Source organism: the organism of the source record quoted next, unplaced genomic scaffold (genome assembly GCF_019419815.1).
Source record: "Pyrus x bretschneideri cultivar Hongxiangsu unplaced genomic scaffold, Pyrus_bretschneideri_v1 Contig12, whole genome shotgun sequence".
NCBI classification, from domain to species: Eukaryota; Viridiplantae; Streptophyta; class Magnoliopsida; order Rosales; family Rosaceae; genus Pyrus; species Pyrus x bretschneideri.
The window spans coordinates 7450521-7472385 of NW_025999413.1; the positions used below are offsets into that span (position 1 = coordinate 7450521).

At 35.6% G+C, this 21865-nt stretch overlaps 2 protein-coding genes and 1 non-coding gene across 4 annotated transcripts; 2 read left to right on the top strand and 1 right to left on the bottom strand.

The window, feature by feature from the left end:
• The first annotated feature begins 13189 nt into the window (after positions 1-13189).
• Positions 13190-15844, top strand: LOC125474481 (RRP15-like protein). Its single transcript, XM_048578283.1, has 8 exons — positions 13190-13678; positions 13770-13871; positions 13976-14057; positions 14185-14204; positions 14316-14376; positions 14995-15053; positions 15370-15477; positions 15618-15844. Exons 1-8 carry the CDS (start codon positions 13205-13207, stop codon positions 15675-15677), a joined length of 966 nt encoding a protein of 321 aa, XP_048434240.1. The 5' UTR covers positions 13190-13204; the 3' UTR covers positions 15678-15844.
• On the top strand, positions 14639-14748 carry LOC125474596. Its single transcript, XR_007256066.1, has one exon. It is a non-coding gene; the product is annotated as a small nucleolar RNA U19 (small nucleolar RNA).
• Positions 15845-16214: 370 nt separating the features above from the next.
• On the bottom strand, positions 16215-19932 carry LOC125474480 (zinc finger protein CONSTANS-LIKE 9-like). Of its 2 annotated transcripts, XM_048578282.1 has the most exons (7): positions 19715-19932; positions 19189-19278; positions 18366-19079; positions 18010-18228; positions 17466-17770; positions 17012-17147; positions 16215-16911 (listed from the first exon to the last, which is right to left on the bottom strand). In XM_048578282.1, exons 3-6 carry the CDS (start codon positions 18951-18953, stop codon positions 17012-17014), a joined length of 1248 nt encoding a protein of 415 aa, XP_048434239.1. In that variant the 5' UTR covers positions 18954-19079; positions 19189-19278; positions 19715-19932; the 3' UTR covers positions 16215-16911. The 2 variants fall into 2 exon arrangements, with proteins under 2 accessions (XP_048434239.1, XP_048434238.1); XM_048578281.1 differs by lacking the exon at positions 19189-19278 and having other exon boundaries at positions 19715-19931.
• Positions 19933-21865: the final 1933 nt, after the last annotated feature.

A 21865-nucleotide genomic window follows, 5' to 3' on the forward strand; every position in this document is an offset into this window, starting at 1 on the left:
TAAATATTGTGTATCAAAAGTGAGGGTAAAATTGAAAAAAAATATGATTGTTATTATCTCAAAAAAAAAAGAGGGTAAAAATAGGAAAAATAAGGATATGGTTATCCTTTTGTCAAAAGATACAAAATTACTATTTTACCCACCTCATGTCAAATCGTCTATTCAAAAATGAGGGCAAAATTGAAAGAAAAGGGGACAAAAAATTGACAAGCTCTCTTCTCTTAATAGAATAAATAGATTTTTTTTAGGAAATAAGTTAAGATTTAATATTATTATGTGTGGTTTAAATAAAGGTGGTGCTTTTGTTAAAAAATAAAATAAAGGATAGTGCTATCCAAGCAATTCATTTTACTTTTTACACGTTACTTTCAATTTTGGCCACCAGATCAAATGACTTAAAGAATATCAAAAGATAAAAATGGTTTTTTAGCTAAAATGGTCCCTCATATTTGTTATAACTCTTCAGTTTGGTCACTAAGATTTGAAATCAATAGAATTAGTCCCTGAGTTTATCTACCATCAATCATTTTGGTCCTTCCTTACAAATCTCTATTAAATAAGAATATAATGACCAAAATATCCTTAATTTTTGTCAAATCATTTTGGCACGTTGTTTATTAAATTAAGGGTATATTTGTCATTCTGATCATTATTTAACATACACGGAAGGACCAAAATGATTGATAATGGACAATCTTAGAGACCATTTCTATTGATTTCAAATCTCAGGTATCAAAATGATGTGTTATGCAAATCTTAATGACCCTTTTGGCTAAAAAAACCGAATAAAAATTAACAATGAATGTATGAGAAGTAAAAATAATTGTGTGAATAGCACCACCATAAATAAATGGCCAAGTGTCAACAAGATAAGTCATGACGAGGCAACAAAGAATTTGAGTACAGAAAATTTGAACTCTCAATTTACCTACCTAGAGAAGGTTTTAATGCAAAGCCGACGTCATGAAAATTTTACTTGGCTGAAGGGTGTGATTTTATTAACAGCATTAAGAATTATTGAGATATATCATCTTTTAACGATAGAATTTGTCTTAATTTCTAATTAAATGTTGTTCTTCGTGCCTTCGTTTTCTCCTTTTGCACTTCTTTCAGTTATGGCTCTCAAGTCTAGAAGTGGAGCCATGCAGAAGCTGATAAGCATGTCATGGCCTTGGCCCCAACCGCAGCAGCTCTTCCCCTCAGTTCCAACCCCACTCAACATACAAGAGATGCTAGTTTCGTTACTGCTTCAGTCTCAACTAATTTACTGAATCAAAAATATAGAGAAGAAAACAGAAATTCGAAATCACTACCTTCCAAATCTCTCCTCCTCATTCATATTAACGAAAGAGTAAGGCTAGAAAGAGATCAAAATTTTAATTAAACTAAATAACATACAAGTTGATAATTAGATTATTACTTAACTATTGATAAACGTACTCATTTCTTGTTTGTGACACGTCATTTGGTTTGCAAATCTTGGCTAGAAATTTAGTCTCCCTAGCATTACAGGAAATGAGCACATTTATCAACGCTTGAGTAATAATCCAATCATCAACTTCCATATCATTTAGTTTCAAATTTTTATTTACACATTTAGTCTTCCCAGCATTACCCAAATTTTAATCTGATGTGATTGTGGATGATTGAGTATTACTCAAGTGTTGATTATCGTGCTTATTTCTATTGGTGAGACATATTTTGATTTAAAATTTGGATAATGCTAGAGAGACTAAATTTTAAATTAAAATTTATAAACTAAATGATGTTGTTCTTGATGATTAAACTATTACTTAAGAGTTGATTAACGTACTTATTTCCTATTGAAGAAACATCATTTAGTTTATAAATTTAGTTTTTTTAGCATTATCCTTAAAAATTTGACGTTCCTAATATTATTGTTAACAACTACATGCATATTTTTCATTTTTGCCTATCGTAACAGGAGTTGCACTATTTTCATTCACAATTGTCCAGGTTCTTAACCCAGAATCTCTGACAACGAAGTGATGTGTTAGAACAAATTATGTTGCCAAAGAAACTTGGAATTTTACCGTAAAAATCAAAATTATAAGGAGCCCAATTTACTAATAAGTTTTTGTAAAAAAATTTCTATCAATAATGTGAAATTTATTCTTAACACATCACTTAAACTGTGATAAATTTTAGGGTAAATTACAAAAAATTACCTTAACTATGGGTCGAACGACACTTTCATACCTCATCTTTTTAAAATGACAATGTCATACCTTAACTTACATTTTTGTGACAATGTCAGACCTCCGTCAATTTTTCTGTTAATTTCTTTGTTAAGTGTTGATGTGGCTAGAGATAGGGTCCACTCACTAATCTAACTGGATTAAAAAATAATTAAATATATTTTTAATAATTAAATATTATAAAATTAAAAAAATTAAGAATAAAAAAAACAAAAAAAAATTAAAATGACCTAGGGGTGCGGGCATCCCCTTTCCTCCACCCGCACCAACCTTCTTCTTCTCTTCAACAACCTCCAAACTCTTCCATGTCCCCCCAACCTTCCCCAACCCACCCCCATCCCCCACATCTTCCCTTCCCCTACCTTTTTCCGTCCCTTTCGAACCCAAACCCTAACCCTAATTCGCCATTTTCAAACAGAAAACCCCAACCTTCCCCACCCGTCCACCCTTCCCCACCTGTCCCCCCAACCTTCCTCCACCACCCTTCCTTTCTATGGGCTACCTGCAGCTCTTCCCCCATCCCCCCTCCCTGCAACCTGCAGCTCTTCCTGCGCGCTGCTCGTTTGGAAACACGACGATCGGAAAATCTTTGACGCATTTAAGAACGCCAGGTCGTCGATGAGTGAGTCAAACATCGCCGGATTCTGATGTGGCGGGTAGCGAGCAGGGGCTTCCTCTTGAGCTCAATGAGGACGACAATGGGTTTTTAGTGGATGAGAATCCAAGCTTCGGAATTCCCAACGGCAGGAGGCACAATAGCTTCGTGAGGGAGGATAGGGACTTCATGGCATTGAGGAGAAAAAGTGTCAACGTTTCGTCAATTTCCGAGCCACCGAAGAGAGAGATGAGAGAGAGAGGATGGTAGAGGAAGGTTGGGGGGGACGGGTAAGAAAGGTTTCTGGGTTTTGGGGATGCAGGTGTCCAGAGAGAGAAGAGAGAAAGGCGAGAGCGAGAGGGGCGAGAGCGAGAGGAGCGAGAGAGAGATGGTGGATCCCACAATTTTATATAAAAAAAATAATTTTATTTTTAATTTTGTAATATTTAATTATTAAAAATATATTTAATTATTTTTTAATCCAGTTGGATTAATGAGTGGGCCCCGTCTTTAGCCACGTTAGCACTTAACAGAGAAATTAACAGAAAATTTGACAGAGGTTTGACATTGTCACAAATTCGTAAGTTGAGGTATGACATTGTCATTTTAAAAAGATAAGGTATTAAAATGTCGTTCGACCTATAGTTAAGGTGATTTTGTGTAATTTATCCTAAATTTTAAGTATAATACATGAACAACATAAATAGATGAAATGCCAAAGATTGTTGAACTTCACACGTAGAACAATCTACTTTGTATATCATGTTGTCAAGTGGCTAAAGATAGGCAACATTGTCCCCATCTAAGATTTCACCTACAATAGACATGTGTCATTGGATGTCTGATAGCATGTCTTTTTTCTCCAATTGTCGCCATGCCAATGTGTCCCAGTGCTACGATGCCTCTGTGTACGCAGGTACATATATATCAACATTTCTCGGCAGGTTTTTGTGGACTCACTCTTGCCTACGTGTCGTTTCTAAGGAGCTCTAGAAAAACGACATGGTAGTGGGCCAATGGGAGCACCCCAATCATAAGCACCATTTTCCACGTGGCATTTGTTCAAACAATGTGTTTGTAATAATGTTGGCCATGCATGGACCATAGTTTGGATGAAGATGGACCTCCTTATTAGGGTTTCTACCTTTTTCTTGAAGGCTTGGAACTTTCACATCTTACAGATTCGTTTTTGCCACTTTCATCACTAAAAGAAAAAGAAGAGAGTGTCCTGTAAGTTTACATTTTGTACATTTAGGGTTACAGACGCATCTTTCTTGGAATCTGACCTGATCCCTTAAAATAATGTCAAAATATCCTTTTGGTTTGGTAAATATGAACTATGGGAGTGGTTCATACATGCACGCAATGAAAAGACCAAAACTATACGTATGTATAGTCACTTGCAACATCATGTCTACGATTGTACTTTTGTTATGAGAGGTTATACATATAGAATATTTCAAAGTTTGTCTTGATTTGATATTGTGCGCTTAGGCGGTACGAAGCAGTGTTTTTAACTAGTTATTAATATTGTATTAAATTAGAAAGCTGATTTAACTATGCATGAGCATAGCATATGACGTTTTATCGTAATGACAAAATGTAATATTATGTTTATGCATTCTGGTGTGGGTTTAATTTTCACTGATTCCTTTTAACTACCTAAGCTTTACCTACTAACGTTATCGATGTCAAGAAAAAAGGAAGCTTTGGATGCGATCCTTAACTATGAACATTCTTTGATTGAAACCTTGTTGGTTTTTAATTTTTGATCGAGGTCCCTAAAATCAAGTAATCATTTATTTCTATGTACGTTACTATATTTTTTAAATAAAAAATTGGAAATTTTAGTTGTTTATATAAATGAGATTTTAAATAAAAAACCATAATTTGTGGGATTAAAAATATTAAAATATAAATATACTATTGTGTGTGTGCGTGTGTGTGTGTAAACATGGTATGACACACCCTGACCGAAATCAAGGCGTGCTGGCTGTCACGCAAAGGTGACGTAGCCATGTGCACAGTGTTGAAGCAATAATAATATAAAAATGCGAATAAATAAAAACCAAACTAACGAGAGCACTAAATAAGATAAGGTGCAAGACGAATAAGTGTGAATTCACAACCAGAGCATAAGTAGCCTAAGTGTAGTACAGCAGGACAATTACTAATTATACAACACCCAAAGGTGACCATACAATGGTGATAATATGTCAGAGCTGCCGTGGATTCCTCGCAAGCCACCAAAAAGCACTCCTAACTGGAACCTGGAGGGGCGCAAAACAAAAAGTGTGAGTGGGCAAAAACAAAGGTTTTCAAAACCATTTCAATTACCAAAGATAGTAACCCCTCGCTGTAAAACCTGTATAATTTCCCAGAAAATAGAATACATATCTATACCACAACCATGCTCAGAATAACAAAATTCACAAATATGCCATGTCGAATATCTCAGCATAAAAATTTGTAAGTCAAGTGATATAAATCAATGCAAATGATATGTCAGCCAGAGTCACCTAACGTGACCTGTACGGCTAAATTTAGAGCTCATCCATCTAGCTGGAGTCACCTAACATGACCTGTATGGCTCAAATCCACATCTCAACAAATATACCTGCACACGAGTCAGAACCACCTAAAGTGGTTTGTACGACAGGACTGGGTGTAAATAAGTACGCTCAAGTGCTACGATCACGTGAAGACTGTGCGAATAATCGCGGGTCACCTACGAGTCGAAACCACCTATAGTGATCTGTACGATAGGATTGTGCACCTAACTTGGATCCAAGATGAACGTATGGTGCGAGAGGTGAACATCACCTGAAGGACTGTGCCCTAACTCTAGGCGGGAGCACTAACACCAGGGTGTAGGTTTATGAGTTCTCAACACATCTCACATAATCATCAATCACATAAACAATCTACAACTCACCTGGTACTTACCTGAGCATCCATCGCGTCAAATCACAATATGCATATATCATACAAATTCATAATCTAAGCATAAATCAATAGGCATGGCAGTTCAAACATAATTTCATTTAAACATATTTTCTGGGAAAAATCTCAAGTATATAGGTATATACAGAAAACCAAAAGCCCACTCACTGGTATGCGGAAGGGTCGTAGCCCCCAAGCCTCGATTGACTGCGCTCGTCCTGAGGATAGGTTTCACCTATATGCGAAACAACTATATAAACGTTAATTTAAATCACATAAATGAAACTAGCTAATAACTTCTCATACATTGCTCAAATGGGGTGTTTGAACATACCAACGTAATCTACTCAACAACACAAACATCCCCATATTTTTAGAAAAAATTTCCGACCATCCACGGGCCAGCAAGGGCACGGCCAGACGCGCCCCCATGCGCATCCAACCCTGACGGAAACTTAACTGCCGTTAGGAATATTCCGTTAAACATACCTGACGTTGTTAATCACCGTTAGGAATATTCCGTCAAAGTTGACGAAATATTCTCCTTTCTTCTCCAGTGGATCGCCGGACTCCGCCACCGGCAGCCGTCTGTGTTACTGGAAACTGGAAAATTTTCAAAGCTTGATATCTCCGCCAATTCTCAACCAAATTTCATGAAATTTGTACCAAAATGAAGCTTGGGATGAGACGAACACAATCTTACCACTTTGGAGTCCTAAAACCAATGGAATCTCGCCGGAAAAATTCGAGGAAACCAACTAAACCGTGCAACTAAATAAACTTGAGTGTTCTTACATCAAAACCACTCCAAAATTGAACCCACATGCTAGAAAAGCAAGAGTATTACCTTCTTAAGTCTCAAAACCACTTAAAACCCTAGCGATCACGTCGGAGGAAAATCACCCCTCACCGAAGTTCGGGTAACTCGAGTTCCCGTGAACTGTTCGTCGTCCCAAAGGTACCACTCAACTCGTGAAGTCACGAGGAGTACGATGATGGTCTTAAACACCTCGATCTGTGAGAGATAACGAGAGTTAAGGAGATGACCGTACGAGTGTACGGACGAATGGAAAAAAATCCGAGAGAGAGGGTCAACGGGATTGGATGTGTGTGTGCGTGCGCGTGTGGTCCAGTTGGCAACCAAACAAAATCAACAAAATCTTACTTCCAATTAGGTCCAAAAAGTTAGGAAGAAAAATAGATGGGTCTAAAAGCTCAGCCCATTTACACACACAACCACACAACGTTCAAGGGCAAAATCGTCATTTCACGCTATCGATAAAAATAATTCGGGACGGGCTGTCACATGGTACATTCATCAAAATTAACCAAAAAAATTATTGTATCAAAACATGGGTACATTCTTCAAAATCACAAAACAAAAAAAAAAATATTAGGCTTAATAACATTAGTAAATTTCTTCGATTAAACTTGACATGGATACATTTTAAAATCAAAGAAAAAAGAATGTTCCCATATAAGTTTAAAAATAGATTAAAAAAAATTGAATGAGTACATTTTAAGATTAAAAAGTTTTACATGAATGGGTATATATAATTAGCATGGGTACATTTAGCCAAAAAAATAATAATAATAGAAAAAAAAAAGAGGGTACAAATACAAATAAACTTTTAAAAATATGGGCACAAAAAAAAAAATAAAGATATGGGTACAAGTTAAAACTAAAAGGAAAATTGGTACAAATTAAAAAAGAATTATAAATTAAAAATGGGTACAAACTAAAACTAAAAATATATGATAAAAAAATTTAGTCATAAATATAAATATAATAATTGTAACATTTTTAACATTAAATGAATATATTTAGAAATAAAAAAAATATGTTATTATTGAAATAATTAATGATGTTATTAATACCCAAGGACCTTGATCAAAAATTGAAAAGGAATATGATTTTAATCAATGAAATAGCTAAAGAAATGATGAGAACCTAATTTCTTCCAAAAAAAAAAAAAAAACCTATATATGCATGACGTAAAATGTTCTAACACTAAAGCTATACGTACACTCTTACAACTTCATACATTATTTGACTTTAATTTGTATGAGGTTGATTTGGATTACCATGCCGAACTTTAGTTCCCAACTTGATTGCGATAAAGATTGAGTATAATATCAAAACATATCTGATTCTTCCAAACTTTCATCCTAATCATGTAGATAACTTCCATCTTTGAGAATGCCGACCTTCCAATTTGTGATTGATAATGATATGTGAAATGTACTATGGTTTTTTCTTTGAATCATAATAAGTAGTTTGGTACAATAAGACATTTTAGTGATCGATACATGAGCAAAGAGTAAGAAGTTTTCGTGGTTAACTATGTTTATTTATACACTAGATGTTTAGTATTATTCTTCACTTATATTACCCTTCAAGAAATGACTTATGACGTAATATTACTATACATGCATGGTAATAATTAATGGACGTGGACTAGACCAACATTATTGTTGGTGACTCCACTGGCTGTCAGCTGGTGCACGCACATATGGACATGGACCTGCACATGCACAGTTTGATGTGTAACCTGGAAAATATTTTAAAGCCTGACAAGTTCAGACGGTTGTGGATGCAATAATACAGATCCGACATGCATCAAGCACAAATTTGATGATGAAATATATAAAATATAATATATATATATAAATATATATAAATATATATATTATATTTTATATGCTCATCGATAAGTTTGGTCTGCAATGTCATGAATAAAGGAATGGAAAGTAGGGATGGACAACGATTATGGCAGATGGGTAATCGTAATTATTTATTCATAATTGTTTATGCTTATACCCGCATAATCGTTTACCTGTTGAGTAATTGCCTAAACAGTTATATCCATACTCATAACTGTTCATAAACAGTTAACCATACCCATAACCGCATACTCATTTAACCATAATCGTTTAATACCCATTTACCCTTTTTAACCCGTTTATCCAATTTTTTTTTTTACCATTACCCCTTTTTCTCCCGTCATGTTTTTTAACAACTTGAAAATTAAAAAAAAAAATTGTCATAATTTTTTTTTTTGACAATTGAATACCGTTATAGGTACATTCATCATACATCTCTATATTTTAATTTTTTTAGTCCTTGTACCATTTCAATAATTGAAATAATAGTTTACGAACGATATTTTTAATTGTAACCAATGAAGGTAATATAATATTTGCTAAGTATTATTGGGTTACAAAAATTGTTTCGAAGTCATTTCAGTCAATTTCACGGTTACCCGCAAAGAATTTAAATTAATTTGGCGAATTCCTTGTGGATGAGAATTATCATTCCTGCAGCAGTGTTATTGAGAGAAGGACCGATGAATTCCTTGCTTATTTATTGGGTGCTAAGTATTATTGGACTGAGAACATGGTTTGTATTAATTTTGCATATATAAAATAAATGTATAAACGGTTACCTGTTTATAACCGCGGTTAAGACCCATAACCATCCATTTAAATTTCACAAGTAAACGGTTATACCCATAACCGTAACCGTGATGTTTAAATAGGCGGGTAACTGCATGTATTTTGCCCATCCCTAATGGAAACCCTAGATTCTGGGTGCCTCTTTCTCCTCCTCCAATGGCTCTCCTAATCTCTTCACAAATTAGCATTCCGGAACTTACAGCAAATCGGCATCTTTAAACCCTAAACTCTAAACTCGAAACAACAGATTACCAACATTCTCATACTTTCAAGGACTGTCTAAAATATGCATGTTATTATTTGTGAGTGAAATCTTCATGTGCTTTTAGTAATAAACGACATTTGTCAAAGTATCTAAATTACGAAAAAATTTACATTTCCTTTTGCGTGCGCACATGTATAATTTAGTCAATACAATTACGCTCATGTCGGCATACGGTATCATTGTTTTGTTTTACAAGGTGAGAGGAGCCGTGTAGGGCCATAGAAGTTCGTTGAACTTTAGCCAAAACCAGCTGATAGGAAAAGCCTGATAATGATGTGGTATCAGGTGAATTTCACGTGCTCATCCATCTCTTATCTGACTGAACTTGTCTTGTCAATTTGCAAACCCTACCTCTCGTTACCATCTTGAGTGCGTGCCCATTGACGTCGATTTTTTTATATTATTTTTTCTCTCAAATTATTTGTCCTTTTTCTTGAACAAAATTCATGAGTTCACTCATTGTAAGTTATTTGTAAAATAGGCATTGCCCTTCATGTAATAAGTTTGGAATTTTAAGAACATCTATTTTATTAGATTTACTTTAACTTAAATTTTATATTTTAAATTTATCTTAATTTATTCTAATTCTTGGACCAAATATGAATTTTAACCTAAAATTCATTTTTTGGACAAATTAGCCCAGAATTCTCCCTAGGTTAGTGGGCTGATCCGGAATATATGTGTATTTTTTTTAGTTTTATATTTTTAAATTCATTGAATCCGACGATTAAGATTTAATATGATCAAAGCTAACAATAAAAAATAATAATAATCCAAAGGTCCAAATTTAAATCCAACGGCTAAAATATATATATATATATATTTTTAAATTCATGTGTTTGATATTCCTTCGTACTGTTCCACGAGTTTCATAGTGTCAGTTTAGTGACTTTCAATATTTATTGGAATCTAAATATATTTTGATTAAAATGTTCATAAAATTAAATTAGAATAGTCTACATAATTTATATTTTTCTAAAATGTTACTTTAAGAAAAAATTAATCTTAAATTCATTCTTTAATAATCTCAGCTAAAAATTGAACCCAAAAGGTTGGAGCAGAAAAACTGTTTCTAGGTTAAAAACCTAAATATTTTAGGTTTTAACCCAAGGATTGAAGTTGGTCTCGCTGATAGAATACAACCACATTTTTATATTTCATTAGTAGATATATGAGAAAAAAAGCAGACATATAATTGTACACAATTGATTACTTTAAAAAATCTCTCGTTTAGAAGTAGAGTATATCCAAAGGTACCCATTTTTAGCTAAATTTTGCCTAGAATTGCTAGAAAGTCATTCTAGCTTGTCAATTTTTATAGATTTGTTTGTTCGCTCTTTCAAAAACACATCAGCATGCGCACGTGAAAGATATAAACAAAAGAAGTAGATAGCTCACCACTAGAATTATGTCACATCCTAGCCCGGGAAGTGATGAGGGTTCAAGTGGGGATGTGATAATTTGGGAAATTATACAGGTGTTACGGTAAGGGGTTACTGCCTTTGATAATTGAAATTGATTTGAAAAGTTTTATTTCGCTCACTCACATTTTCTATTTTTTACACCCCTCCAAGTTCTAGCAACAGAGTTTTGTATCGATGAGGATTCGTGGCACTTTTCAGTACAAATGTCTTCTTATGATGGTGTAATCATTATCTTATCTTACTGTACTATACCTATACTCTGTATCACGCGTGAAATGGGTCCAGACCCGCTCATCGCGCACTCGTGTACTTAAGCACTTTTAGATTTTAATTTATTCACATTTTATACACTATCACACTTTATGGCATCGTCACCTTCCAGGTGTCGACTAGCACAACTCAATTTGGGGTCCTAGTGGACATTCCGGGTCGGGATGTGTCAAGTATATATATCTCATCATATCATCACATTTTGGAGCTTAAAATTCGAGTTATTTGCATATTGATGGATGATACTATTTACACATCTTTTTTTATCTTCTATACACTTGTTAATTTCTATTTTTTAATCCCTTCAATTATTCGATCCGACAACCAAAAATTGAGAGGAGTGTGTAAAAGATAAAAAAAAATTGTATAAATAGCACTATCCTATAAATATAGTCATATTAACTATAACAATATGCTTGATCCTTTGCATCCAAATTTAAATCCTCTTCCGTGTCTTTCAAATGAATTCATAAATTATCCATTCGGTTGCCAAACGTATGCAAATTTAGCCAATTGAAGTAGTAGTTTCGACAAAAAAAGTAGTAGTAGTAGTAGTAGTTCACCAACACTAGGACGAGACCAAAAAGCCAATCATCAAGCCCAAGTTGGTTGCCCAAGCCCGTTCCCCCCATCTCATTGTAATGTCTTTCATTTTCTCTCTTGCAAAAGGCTCTCAAAATTAAGGTTTTAAAAGACGTTAAACGTTGGTCGGACAGTGGATTATGGCCTAGTGCTTAGATGGTTAGACGGTGACCTAGGCTTATTTGAATAAATTTGTTGTATATTGTATAAACAAATGCTTGCTTATATTTAAAAAAAATACATAATTGCATATACACATATTATGAAATAGAATGACATATAGATTATAAAGTATTAAAATATAATAAAAATATAGGGAACAAGTATATAATATATGGTCATCGAAGTATTTAACAAGTCTCTTATAATTTATTAAAAAAATAAAATACAAAATGAAAGTTATCTATTTTCTATCAAAGTTAGAGTTGCGACCTAGACGAGCTCCTAGGCAAGTCTGAACAGACGCTTAAGCAGGTTTAGACATCATTTCTTAATTTTCAAACACCTAAAGATTAATCGGACGATGACCAATTGCATAAAACAGTGCTCACAAAAATAAGAACATGTAAAGATTGAAAGACGATTTTTGCATTCATGATTTTTCTCTCCAAGAGCATACCGCCTCTGTAACGTTGCATGTATAAAGATAACCTTACACGAAAAAAATCATTTCCTTCAAGATTTCAGATTTACTCTCTTCGGTATAGAACAAAGTAAACCTTAATTACTAAGAGCAAAGATAATCACACACGTAGATTAAAAAACCTTATTTATGACGAATAGAACACTAATCGACTATTGGATGGCTCTACTTAAGTATGGCTTCATATTTTTCATCGTGCATGAATTTTATATGATGCACATATTAGTAGTCATACTGCGATAGAGCTTTCGGTTGATGACAATTGAAATTGTTTTAAAAAGTGAATAGGTATCAACAGAAACTGTTTAAGTTTTCAACAAGTAACAACCTAAATTGTTCGTGACAAAATCGATGAAGATCAAACTTGCATCAGAATCCATAAACATAATTTACTTTTCGCCTCTCAAATACTGCATCAAGTGCTACAATTGAAAAAAAAAAAAAAAAACTAATGAAAAGAGCTTAAAAATTTTGAGTTTTAACGATAAAGATAAAATAAAAGATAAAATGAATACTACAAGATTAACTTTTTAGTGTAAAAATGTGGTTTTTCGTTAAAGTGAATAGTACGGAAACTTTTCATTAAAGTTAAAAAAAAAAACCCTTTAGTAAAACGACATCGTCTAAAGAAATATTAAAATGACAAGAATAGGGCAAACCATCTTCTTCTTCGCGAGTAGTGCCGCCGGGTCACAGTTCCTTCTCTGGTATTAATTATTCTTTGTTCCCAGCCAGTTATCGGCTGAAGCAGCAGCGGCGGCGGCGGCCAAAGATTCAACCTTGATTTGGTCTGGAGCACAGGACGCCATGGCCGAAGAAAACCATCTTCCAGAAGAAGCAGCAGAGCCAAGGAAGCGGAAAATAGGGAAGAAGAAGGGCTCCAAGGCAAAGAAGAGGGCGAAGATGTTACATTCGTCGGAGGAAATCAGAGCCATGAAGCCGAAGAAGATTAACAAGAAAATGAAGAAACTGTTTCTTAAACGAGCCCGGGAGTACGATTCGGAGGAGGAGGAGGAGGAGTCCAAACAGGAACATGTGAAACCGAAACCGCATCCGCAACCGTTGGGAAACAATGAGGAGGAGCCGAGTGGCGGTGGTGGGTCGTCTTCAGGGGAAGAGGCGGAGGAAGGTGTTGGTGGTCACAATAGGGATGATGGCTTTTCGGATGACGAGGAGCACGGCGAGATTCTGCCCGGAATCATGAAGTTTTCGGAGGGTTGCAACGCGTTTAGGTTGGCATTCAGGAGTATAATCAAGAAGTCTGTTTCTCAGGATGCAGTGGTGAGTTATATAGAATTGAGCTGCTATGTCTAATTCTTTAGTTTTTGGGAGTTTGTTGTGTGTTAAAGGAAAATGTTTGATTGCTTTGCAGGGACCCGTGATGTCGGCGCACAAGAAGCTTGTTGCAGAAAAGCTTGCCGAGGAGCAGTCCGAGCGCAAGGCAAAGGGCGAGGCTAAGAAGGAAAAGCACACGGTAGTTCACAACTTCGATTTTGTTTTTAATTGTAATGTGTATGCATCCAACATTTTCCTTGAGAGGTTTAATGCTTATTTGTGTAGATTGTTTTGATTTGATAGGTGATAGAAAAGGGGCATGTGATGCCGGCCAACTATTTAGACACACACGAAAAGTTTCTAATCGGTGTTGCTACTAAAGGAGGTACCGAAATTTTTCCCACTTGGTTAAGATATATGTGATCGAGTGTTATTTGTCTTATGGGAGTTATCAAATTTGTTTCTCATACTGACTTAGCTCACATTTACCGTGTGCAACGCTGGATGTTTAGTGGTGAAGTTGTTCAATGCTGTAAGTTGCTTTACGTGAATCTAATTGTTTGCTTGTTCTTTATGTTATGATAATAAGATTGTTTCCGTTGTGCCACATTGAATCATGAGCTCCTTTTTATGTCTAATGCAGGTCAACAAGGCACAAAATGCTCAGAAAGGATTGAATCCTTCCAAGTTTAAAGATGCCAAAGGTGTGTTCTTAGTACTGCGGCTACAATTTGACACCCTCCTTCTTGCCAATTACGCTGTTAAGTTTCAGATATTAACTCTGATTGAGTTAGTTCTAAAATTTTACACTGAAGTAAAAGCAATATGTTGCGATCATATCGTATACAGGGTTGAACAAACCTGCGGTAGTCTCTAGTCTCTGTTAATAACAGTTGTTTTGTGATGCTTTTATTTTATTTTATTTACTGCCTCTTTGAGTAGCCATATGAATTGATTTGGATTTCATATTGGCTTAGTTAGGAGGCATATATTAGTTCAGTGTATGCGGTGAGGCCTTTTGAGGGGACTCTTTGTCTCTTCCTCATCAATTGTCCTCCAAGCAGCCTCACACATTCTCTAACTAACCGAAAGATCTTTTTCCACTCTTACTTTACTCACCGAGTCACCTTCCATGATAATTGCATTGTTATGCCATATATACTTATGATCCTTGCTCAGGTTTTTTTTGGGAGGGGGGAATTATTTTATGCTTAGTTATTTTTGTTGGTGAGACCCGTAGAGCACTTGTTTGTTTAAAGTGTGGAAACCTCTGTTCAATATATGTGTTTAATCTACCTATATTGTTGTTTAAATAATTCCAGTGATAAAAAAGCGGAGGAAAGAAGCATTCTTTTCCGAGTTGGGCAAAACATCTTTGAAGGTTAGCTACTTTTTCCTTTATCAGTTCCTTTCCATTCTCCCACAGCATTTTACCATCTTGCTGTTCGTCACTGGTGGAAGGAGTGGTTGTAGACATTCTTGTTTCTTATATTCAAAGTTTTGAACAATCATATATGTTATGTACCATATATGGTTGTACATATTCTTTGTTCTTATATTCAAAAATTTGTCTGGAGGATCGATATCTGATGTTGAAGGTCCTTTCCTGATATGTAACTATCTTCCTACCACTTGGTTCCATAACATTGTTGGTAGTGCCAAAGGCCAATGTTTACTGAGAGTGATTTAACATGCAGGCTCACACGTCTAAAGGTGCAGTGGATGGGGAAGGGCCTGCCTGGGCACCATTAAGAGATAACTACATGCTCACAAATCCCAAATTGAAAGACTGGGATAAGATGCCGGTAAGCATCTGTAATCACATCTTGGTTAAGTGTTTCACTTGTCAAAGACACTCTCCCGCACTCACCTAAACACGTGACACAATACACTTCTAGCTGCTATTATTGATTCCAGTGACATTTGCTCTGCAATTTTCATACAGGATACCGTTGCGGAAGATGACATTGGAAGGGTGGCTGGAGATAGTTCCAATGATGATTGATGCTGTGGAACTGAACAAACAGCTCTGTGCTGATTGCACACTTTTTGTAAACGTATGTTATCCTTGTTGCTACTGGTCGTTATAAATGAGTGTTTTATGATGCGATTGGCGAAAATATGTACATGATCAACCTCTTCTGCTTTCAGTTTCTTTGTTATTGCTCTTCATTCTGTGCAAAATTTTCTTTTACCTTGTTTTTTTCGGTTTTGCTTGACCTCAATTCCGATTCCACACTTTTTAGCCTTTCTACCATACCTGACGAAAACTGACGAAAACTGACCGTACGATATACGATAAACGAACATCGATATACGATAAACGAACACAATCCTCACAAAGAGGATCCTCTTGGTTCTACCATGACATTTGGTTTTAAGGGTTGAGCTTGATTTGAGAGCAGAGCATTGAAATGCTACAGAAGATGATGCTATAGAAGATGATGGTTGCCATCGCTGAATTGTTATCGTTGAAACAGATGCGTTTCCCAAGATCTTCAGATCGCTTGCGAAACTGAATACGTTTTTAATACAACAGAAAAAACGCAAAATTGACAATACATTATCAGTTTCGAATACGATACACTAAAATTACAAGGTGAACTGAAGTCCAGTTCAGATACTTATACATTTTATGACAACAAAAGCGAATAACATCTCCCTCGGCATAACTACAAACTAACTGCATATGTAAACCATCCTGTTCTTGTCTACCCAGGCCAACAAAAATGAAACCGAAAAATTTACAAGTTCCGAGTTTAACGTCTTACCTTACGAAGGTCTTGTGTCAGAGCTCATAACTCTCAACGGCATACGTACAGATCCTGTGTATGTCAAATGAACAGAAAAAAGGGAAAAAAAAGAACAATCGCAGCTAATCTAATGGTCTGGAAACTACATGCGTTCAGCCACCAAGATGCCTTGGCAGCCACTTTTATCGGAGCAGGAGGGCGAAAAAATATAATAACAGGACAATCGAGACATCAAGCATAGTAATGGTTTGGAAGACCAATGTGAATCCTCCCGGGAGAACAATTGAACTGATGAACTTCTCCCAGAGAAACATAAGGGGAAACAAACGCTCTGGATAGTGTCATGATCAATCAATCGGTCATCGTGATGTAGAATCGAAAGTTGCTCCTCCACTTTATTAGCGAAGCATCAGAACCTGGCCGTTTGCATCAATTCTTATCTCCGGACGAAACCAAGGCCCTGTGGTACAATCATACATCTTTTCACTGCACAAGAGAGATGCATCAGTTTCTTCTCCCGTAACGTAATAACAATCAAACAGCAATTGTTTCTTTTGTTTTATAAAAAATTGGTTAAAAATTGTACTCAATAGCTTCTGGTTCTGGCCTGGTTCAAGGGGTCGTAATCATAAGCTTCACCAGCTTTAATGAAGCGGCCCTTCACACGCTTTCTTACATCCGCCCTTGCTTTGCGAGAAGCATACCTCACCCTTTTCTCAAACCTATCAAAAAGACAACAGAAAATATGGATGTTCAGTTGAGAGGAACAGCGCAAAATTTCATGACCAAATAAGACTTCCGTGAAAGTGTAACCACTTCAACCAGAAGAAAGTACAGAAAGAAATCAAGACACCCTATATACTTGCATCTTCTATAAACGGCGAATAATAAGAAAAAAACATAAGACTACTCCGAGAAGTGGTCATACAAAGAGGTGAAGAAACTAGAAAAAAATTGCTGGCTGAATAAATGAATGATAAACAAGTAGCAGTGTGCGCGTGCGCGTGCACTAATATATTTACTTTTTGGAGTACACTTACTTGCGTGCCTTCTTCTTTTCCTTGTAACGCATAACAGCATTACTACGGTTAGCCGATTGCATGGAACTCTCAGGGCAAGGAGAACACCATGGCGGCTCTCCCATGAGAAGCATTGAGGAAGCCCCACAATCTTGACAATCACCAGCACTGCTCTCTCCAGTAACGCCCGAAAATGAAAGGTTTGAATGTGCTTGTTTTACCGGAAAGCAAATAATTGGGTCAGTTTTCGTACTCATTACAGAATCAGCAGATGCCGTGTTACTGTACACTGGCTGCGGTGTATTTCCCAGTCCAACTGAAGACCCCTGAATAAAAAAACACTAATAGTTAACCACAAGTACACTTTATAAACTCAAATCTGGACATGCTTACCAACTAAATTAAGAAAGAAAAACCACACAAGTTCAGAATGGCTACTTGTAAGATAAAAATAAAGCAAATTTTTAGTTACACAGTATAGTCTAAAGACAACAGCCCAGCCAATGAACAAATAGAGATCAAGAAAGTTCGATCGTAAAGCACGAAAGTAAGGAGACAAAATTACCTCAGCAGCAACCGCATCTTGATAATCCCTGGACATGTTCCTTGCCCCAAACAAGCTATCAATCCCACCATTCTTGAAAAGCTCTTCGGAGTGATTGAAAGATACACCAAACAGTTCATCATAATTTTCAAGATTCAAATCCATTTCATCCATATCGAAACCATCACAAAGGTCATCATCTTCAGGGAGTCCAGAACCTTTGGGCCCATGAGAGTACAGCTGTATAATCATAACACGAAATTGCAAACGTCATTGATGAAGAATTTTAAACTTAGAACAAAATCACACACAAGGATTTAGAGAATAGATTGTACCCAGTGTTGTATTGAGATCATAATTTTGGAAAAGAAAATTACCTTGGGCAATGAAGCATTTACAGATCCAGACAGCTGGCCAACAACATGACGAGCATGATTACGTTCAGGCAACGAAGGGGAACCAACCAGAACACCAGACTTATGCATGGAATGCGTAGCATTCACTTCATCTGCACCGGATGCATTTTGCCTGGTGTTACTTTCACTTTGGTTCCAATCGGTTGCGGTGCTGTTGTCAGCGATGCTCATCAATCCCATTTCCTGCTCGCAAGCAGATTCTCCGTTAGAAGGTAATTCTGATACAAATGACCAGATAGACGACAGTTCGGCAGATGATGGGCAGCCAGTGTAACAATTAAGTGCCTGCCTCTTATGCATGGAAGCTGAGGTAGATGCTTCGTGACCCATCCAATCACAATTCTGACAAAGAGACATTCTCTCTTCTGTGCATCTTACAAATGCGGGTTGCGAATTGCATCTATCGCAAATAAGTATTCTCGAGTGACGCCTAGAGAGGGCATTTGCAGAGTGAACATTTCTATCACACGATAAACACAAGCATGCATCATCAGACCGGCAGTACACCATGGACCTTTGATTCCCGCAGAAATCACACATGTAACCCATGCTTCAACTTTTTTTCTCTCCTCTTCCAGTCAAAAATTTCCAAATTGTATCCAAACTATATACGAATCTAACCGAAACCAGCTTCTCAGAAAGACAACAATTCTGCTGAATATATCTGACTACAACCTTCAAACAACATCATAAACAGAAATTCAGTATTATTGCTGTCAAAAGATCTTACAGGAAGAACATGAACAAGTTTTCGTAGAGAACGAAATCGAAACAAGGAACTTACTATGTCAATTATCAAATACATAAAAACTTTCAGATCATTTTTCACTTGTCTAGGAGATGCTCCAAGTACTAATCTGAAAAAAATTGGATCCTAAATCCAAAATATCATTTCAAACAAGGGCTTCACAACATCAAATTCATACAAAAAAACCAAATTTGCAGATATCAAGAAAACATAACCAGCAAGTAAAAAAAGTAAATAAATTTAACAATCTTGCATCACCAAAAACACAAAAAGTACAAACTTTTGGGTGAACAGACAGATTAAACAAGCTTTTCAGCAAAGATTTTGGCTTCAAATATCTCATCAAAACAAAAAAAATGAATAAAAGGGTAATTCAATTAGGCCCTACATATTATTTCACACCATCTGAATTTTCAGATGAGAATTGTCAGACCCACCAACAGAGGAAAAATCAAAGTAAATCTACTACAAACACCCAATAAAACTTTGAACTACAAATAAGCCTGAAAATTAGTAACAGAAACAAAAAGCCAACATACAGAGAACATTCAGGAAACTTTACCAAGAGAGAGGAGGATAAGATCGGTGTACAGGCAGCTTTTGAATTTTTTTTTTTATTACAAAAGAAATACAAATCTACAAGCTTGTGAAGGAACCCTAAAGGTATGAACTCTTTTGGGTTTTCTGGGATTTTTTTTTTTTTTGGTTGGGAGAAGGGGGGTTTCCCAAATTTTCTTGCTCTTCTTGTGTGGAGATGAGAAGGATAGAAAGATTGGGTTGGGGAGGAGGGGGAGGGGTGGGTGTGAAGGTGTCAGAGGGGCTCCATAGATGGTGACTTCAGCAAAGTTAATCAAAAGTGCATTACTTGGTGTGGGTCCCTGTCCTTTTCATAGTGAAAGGAAAAAGTTAGGCCCTTCACTTTTCTAGGTCCCTCCATCATATAAATTCATATTTAATTTTCCAAGCTAACTTTCTCTCTTAATATCTCCTCTCTCTCTCTCATTCTCTGTTTTTCATTTCATTTGGGAATTCTATTTTCCTTTTTTTTTTTCTTTTTTTTTTTTTTTGGAGAAATAAGGTGGGAAAGCGATTTAAAAGTGCTTCCTTGTAGTTCTCATCCTTTTCGGATTCTTTCCATTTAATTTTTCTTATCAAATAATTATAATCTTTAAAATTTGATCCAACAGCGAAAATTACTATAATTTTTAGAGTAGATCTCTATTTTTAATTGTTAAATCAAATTTTAAGGATCCGAATTGTTTGATGAGGAGGATTAGATGGAAGGCATCCGAAGGATCCCTTTCCATGGACTAATTCCACATGATGTTGGCATGTCACATGTCCTAGTCTCTTATCTCACCATCTGTCCCTAGATTTTTTGTTTATTTGTTTCCCTTGGTCTGATTTTTTCCTTTGTTATTTTTTTCTTCTTACAAAGTAATGTTCTATAATAGTTGAAGGGTTAGTTTGAAAGTGTTTTTAAAATGTCTGAAAGTATTTTGAGAAAAATATTTTTGGTACTAATCTTTAGTAAGAATGCAAGTGAATCTTTGAAAAGCACTTAAAATGCTTCAAGCAAGAAGCACCGATTATGTGCTTCTTGCATGAAACATTTTAAGTGCTTTTAGAGCCAAAAAACGTTTTCTCCAAAAACTCTTTCAGCCATTTTAAAAGCACTTCCAAACAAGTCTTAAGATAGAATCATATCATATAGAGCTAATTTGAACTTTTAATACCTTAGATGCTGATGTAAAGGTTTTATTTGAACTTAATAAACCACTAATCTATTTTACAGGGAGGAAGATTTGATTTCAAATGTAAGTGAACAAATACAATGTACTAAACAACTGGCTACAATTAAATTTGTCTCCTTTTTAAGATTGTGATAAAATAACACTTTAATTTACGAAATAAGATATTCAATTAATAATAAAATAACGCGCTCGTTAACCGACTTATTTCGTATCTGATTTGATTTTAGTTTTCATTTGATTGTGATGCCTTAGACGGCCATCCAATCCAATCTTAGGGTACTTTTCTTTTGTACCCTCGCCTAGCTGCTACATCCCCATAAATCCAATCCTTTAAGCTCTAGAAACCTTCATATGAGTGTGGACGAGGCAACTTGACATGAACAAGACTCTCCAAAAAGTGAAAATAAAGTCTCAAATGTCCAATATATTAATTTGACATTCAAAAATAATAGGTCCTCTCATGAGTCATATGTCATGGGACCTACTACACCCTACAATTGCACATTTTACTTCCTAAGGCCTACCATAACTACGGTGCATCCATCTCACCTTATATTTCACATGCATTGCTTATTACACAATCTGATTAGAATCGAACATGTCCGTCGTACATGATTGAATTGGATAAAACCATAATACATCATAAGGATAAGGTTATTGTGTATGAATGTACCTTTTCTTACCTTTCTAAAAATGATAGATTCCATACCTATTATGGCATCGGAATTGATCGTGAAAGAGACTTGCATGTAACTATGTGTATACTTCTTCATTTTTGTTGTTTTTTCTTAATGACGATTCTTTACCTATAATAACATCTGAGCTAATTAGAAAAGAAATTTACATGCAATAAGGTGTATGTATATTCATTTGTTTCATGTTTGTTAATGACGATTTATACCTATCATATCCCTAAGGTTGATTAGAAGAGAACTTACATGCAACAAATGTACAATGTT

What these genes read in the sequence shown, in the direction of transcription:
- LOC125474481 (XM_048578283.1), top strand. Translation starts at nt 13,205, where the DNA reads ATGGCCGAAGAAAACCATCTTCCAGAAGAAGCAGCAGAGCCAAGGAAG. An exon ending in CTGTTTCTCAGGATGCAGTG is followed by an intron (nt 13,679 to 13,769) that starts GTGAGTTATATA and finishes ATTGCTTTGCAG; the next exon opens with GGACCCGTGATGTCGGCGCA. An exon ending in AAGACTGGGATAAGATGCCG is followed by an intron (nt 15,478 to 15,617) that starts GTAAGCATCTGT and finishes ATTTTCATACAG; the next exon opens with GATACCGTTGCGGAAGATGA.
- LOC125474480 (XM_048578282.1), bottom strand. Translation starts at nt 18,953, where the DNA reads ATGGGTTACATGTGTGATTTCTGCGGGAATCAAAGGTCCATGGTGTAC. An exon ending in AAGATGCGGTTGCTGCTGAG is followed by an intron (nt 17,771 to 18,009) that starts GTAATTTTGTCT and finishes TTTTTTATTCAG; the next exon opens with GGGTCTTCAGTTGGACTGGG. An exon ending in GAAAAGAAGAAGGCACGCAA is followed by an intron (nt 17,148 to 17,465) that starts GTAAGTGTACTC and finishes TCTTTTTGATAG; the next exon opens with GTTTGAGAAAAGGGTGAGGT.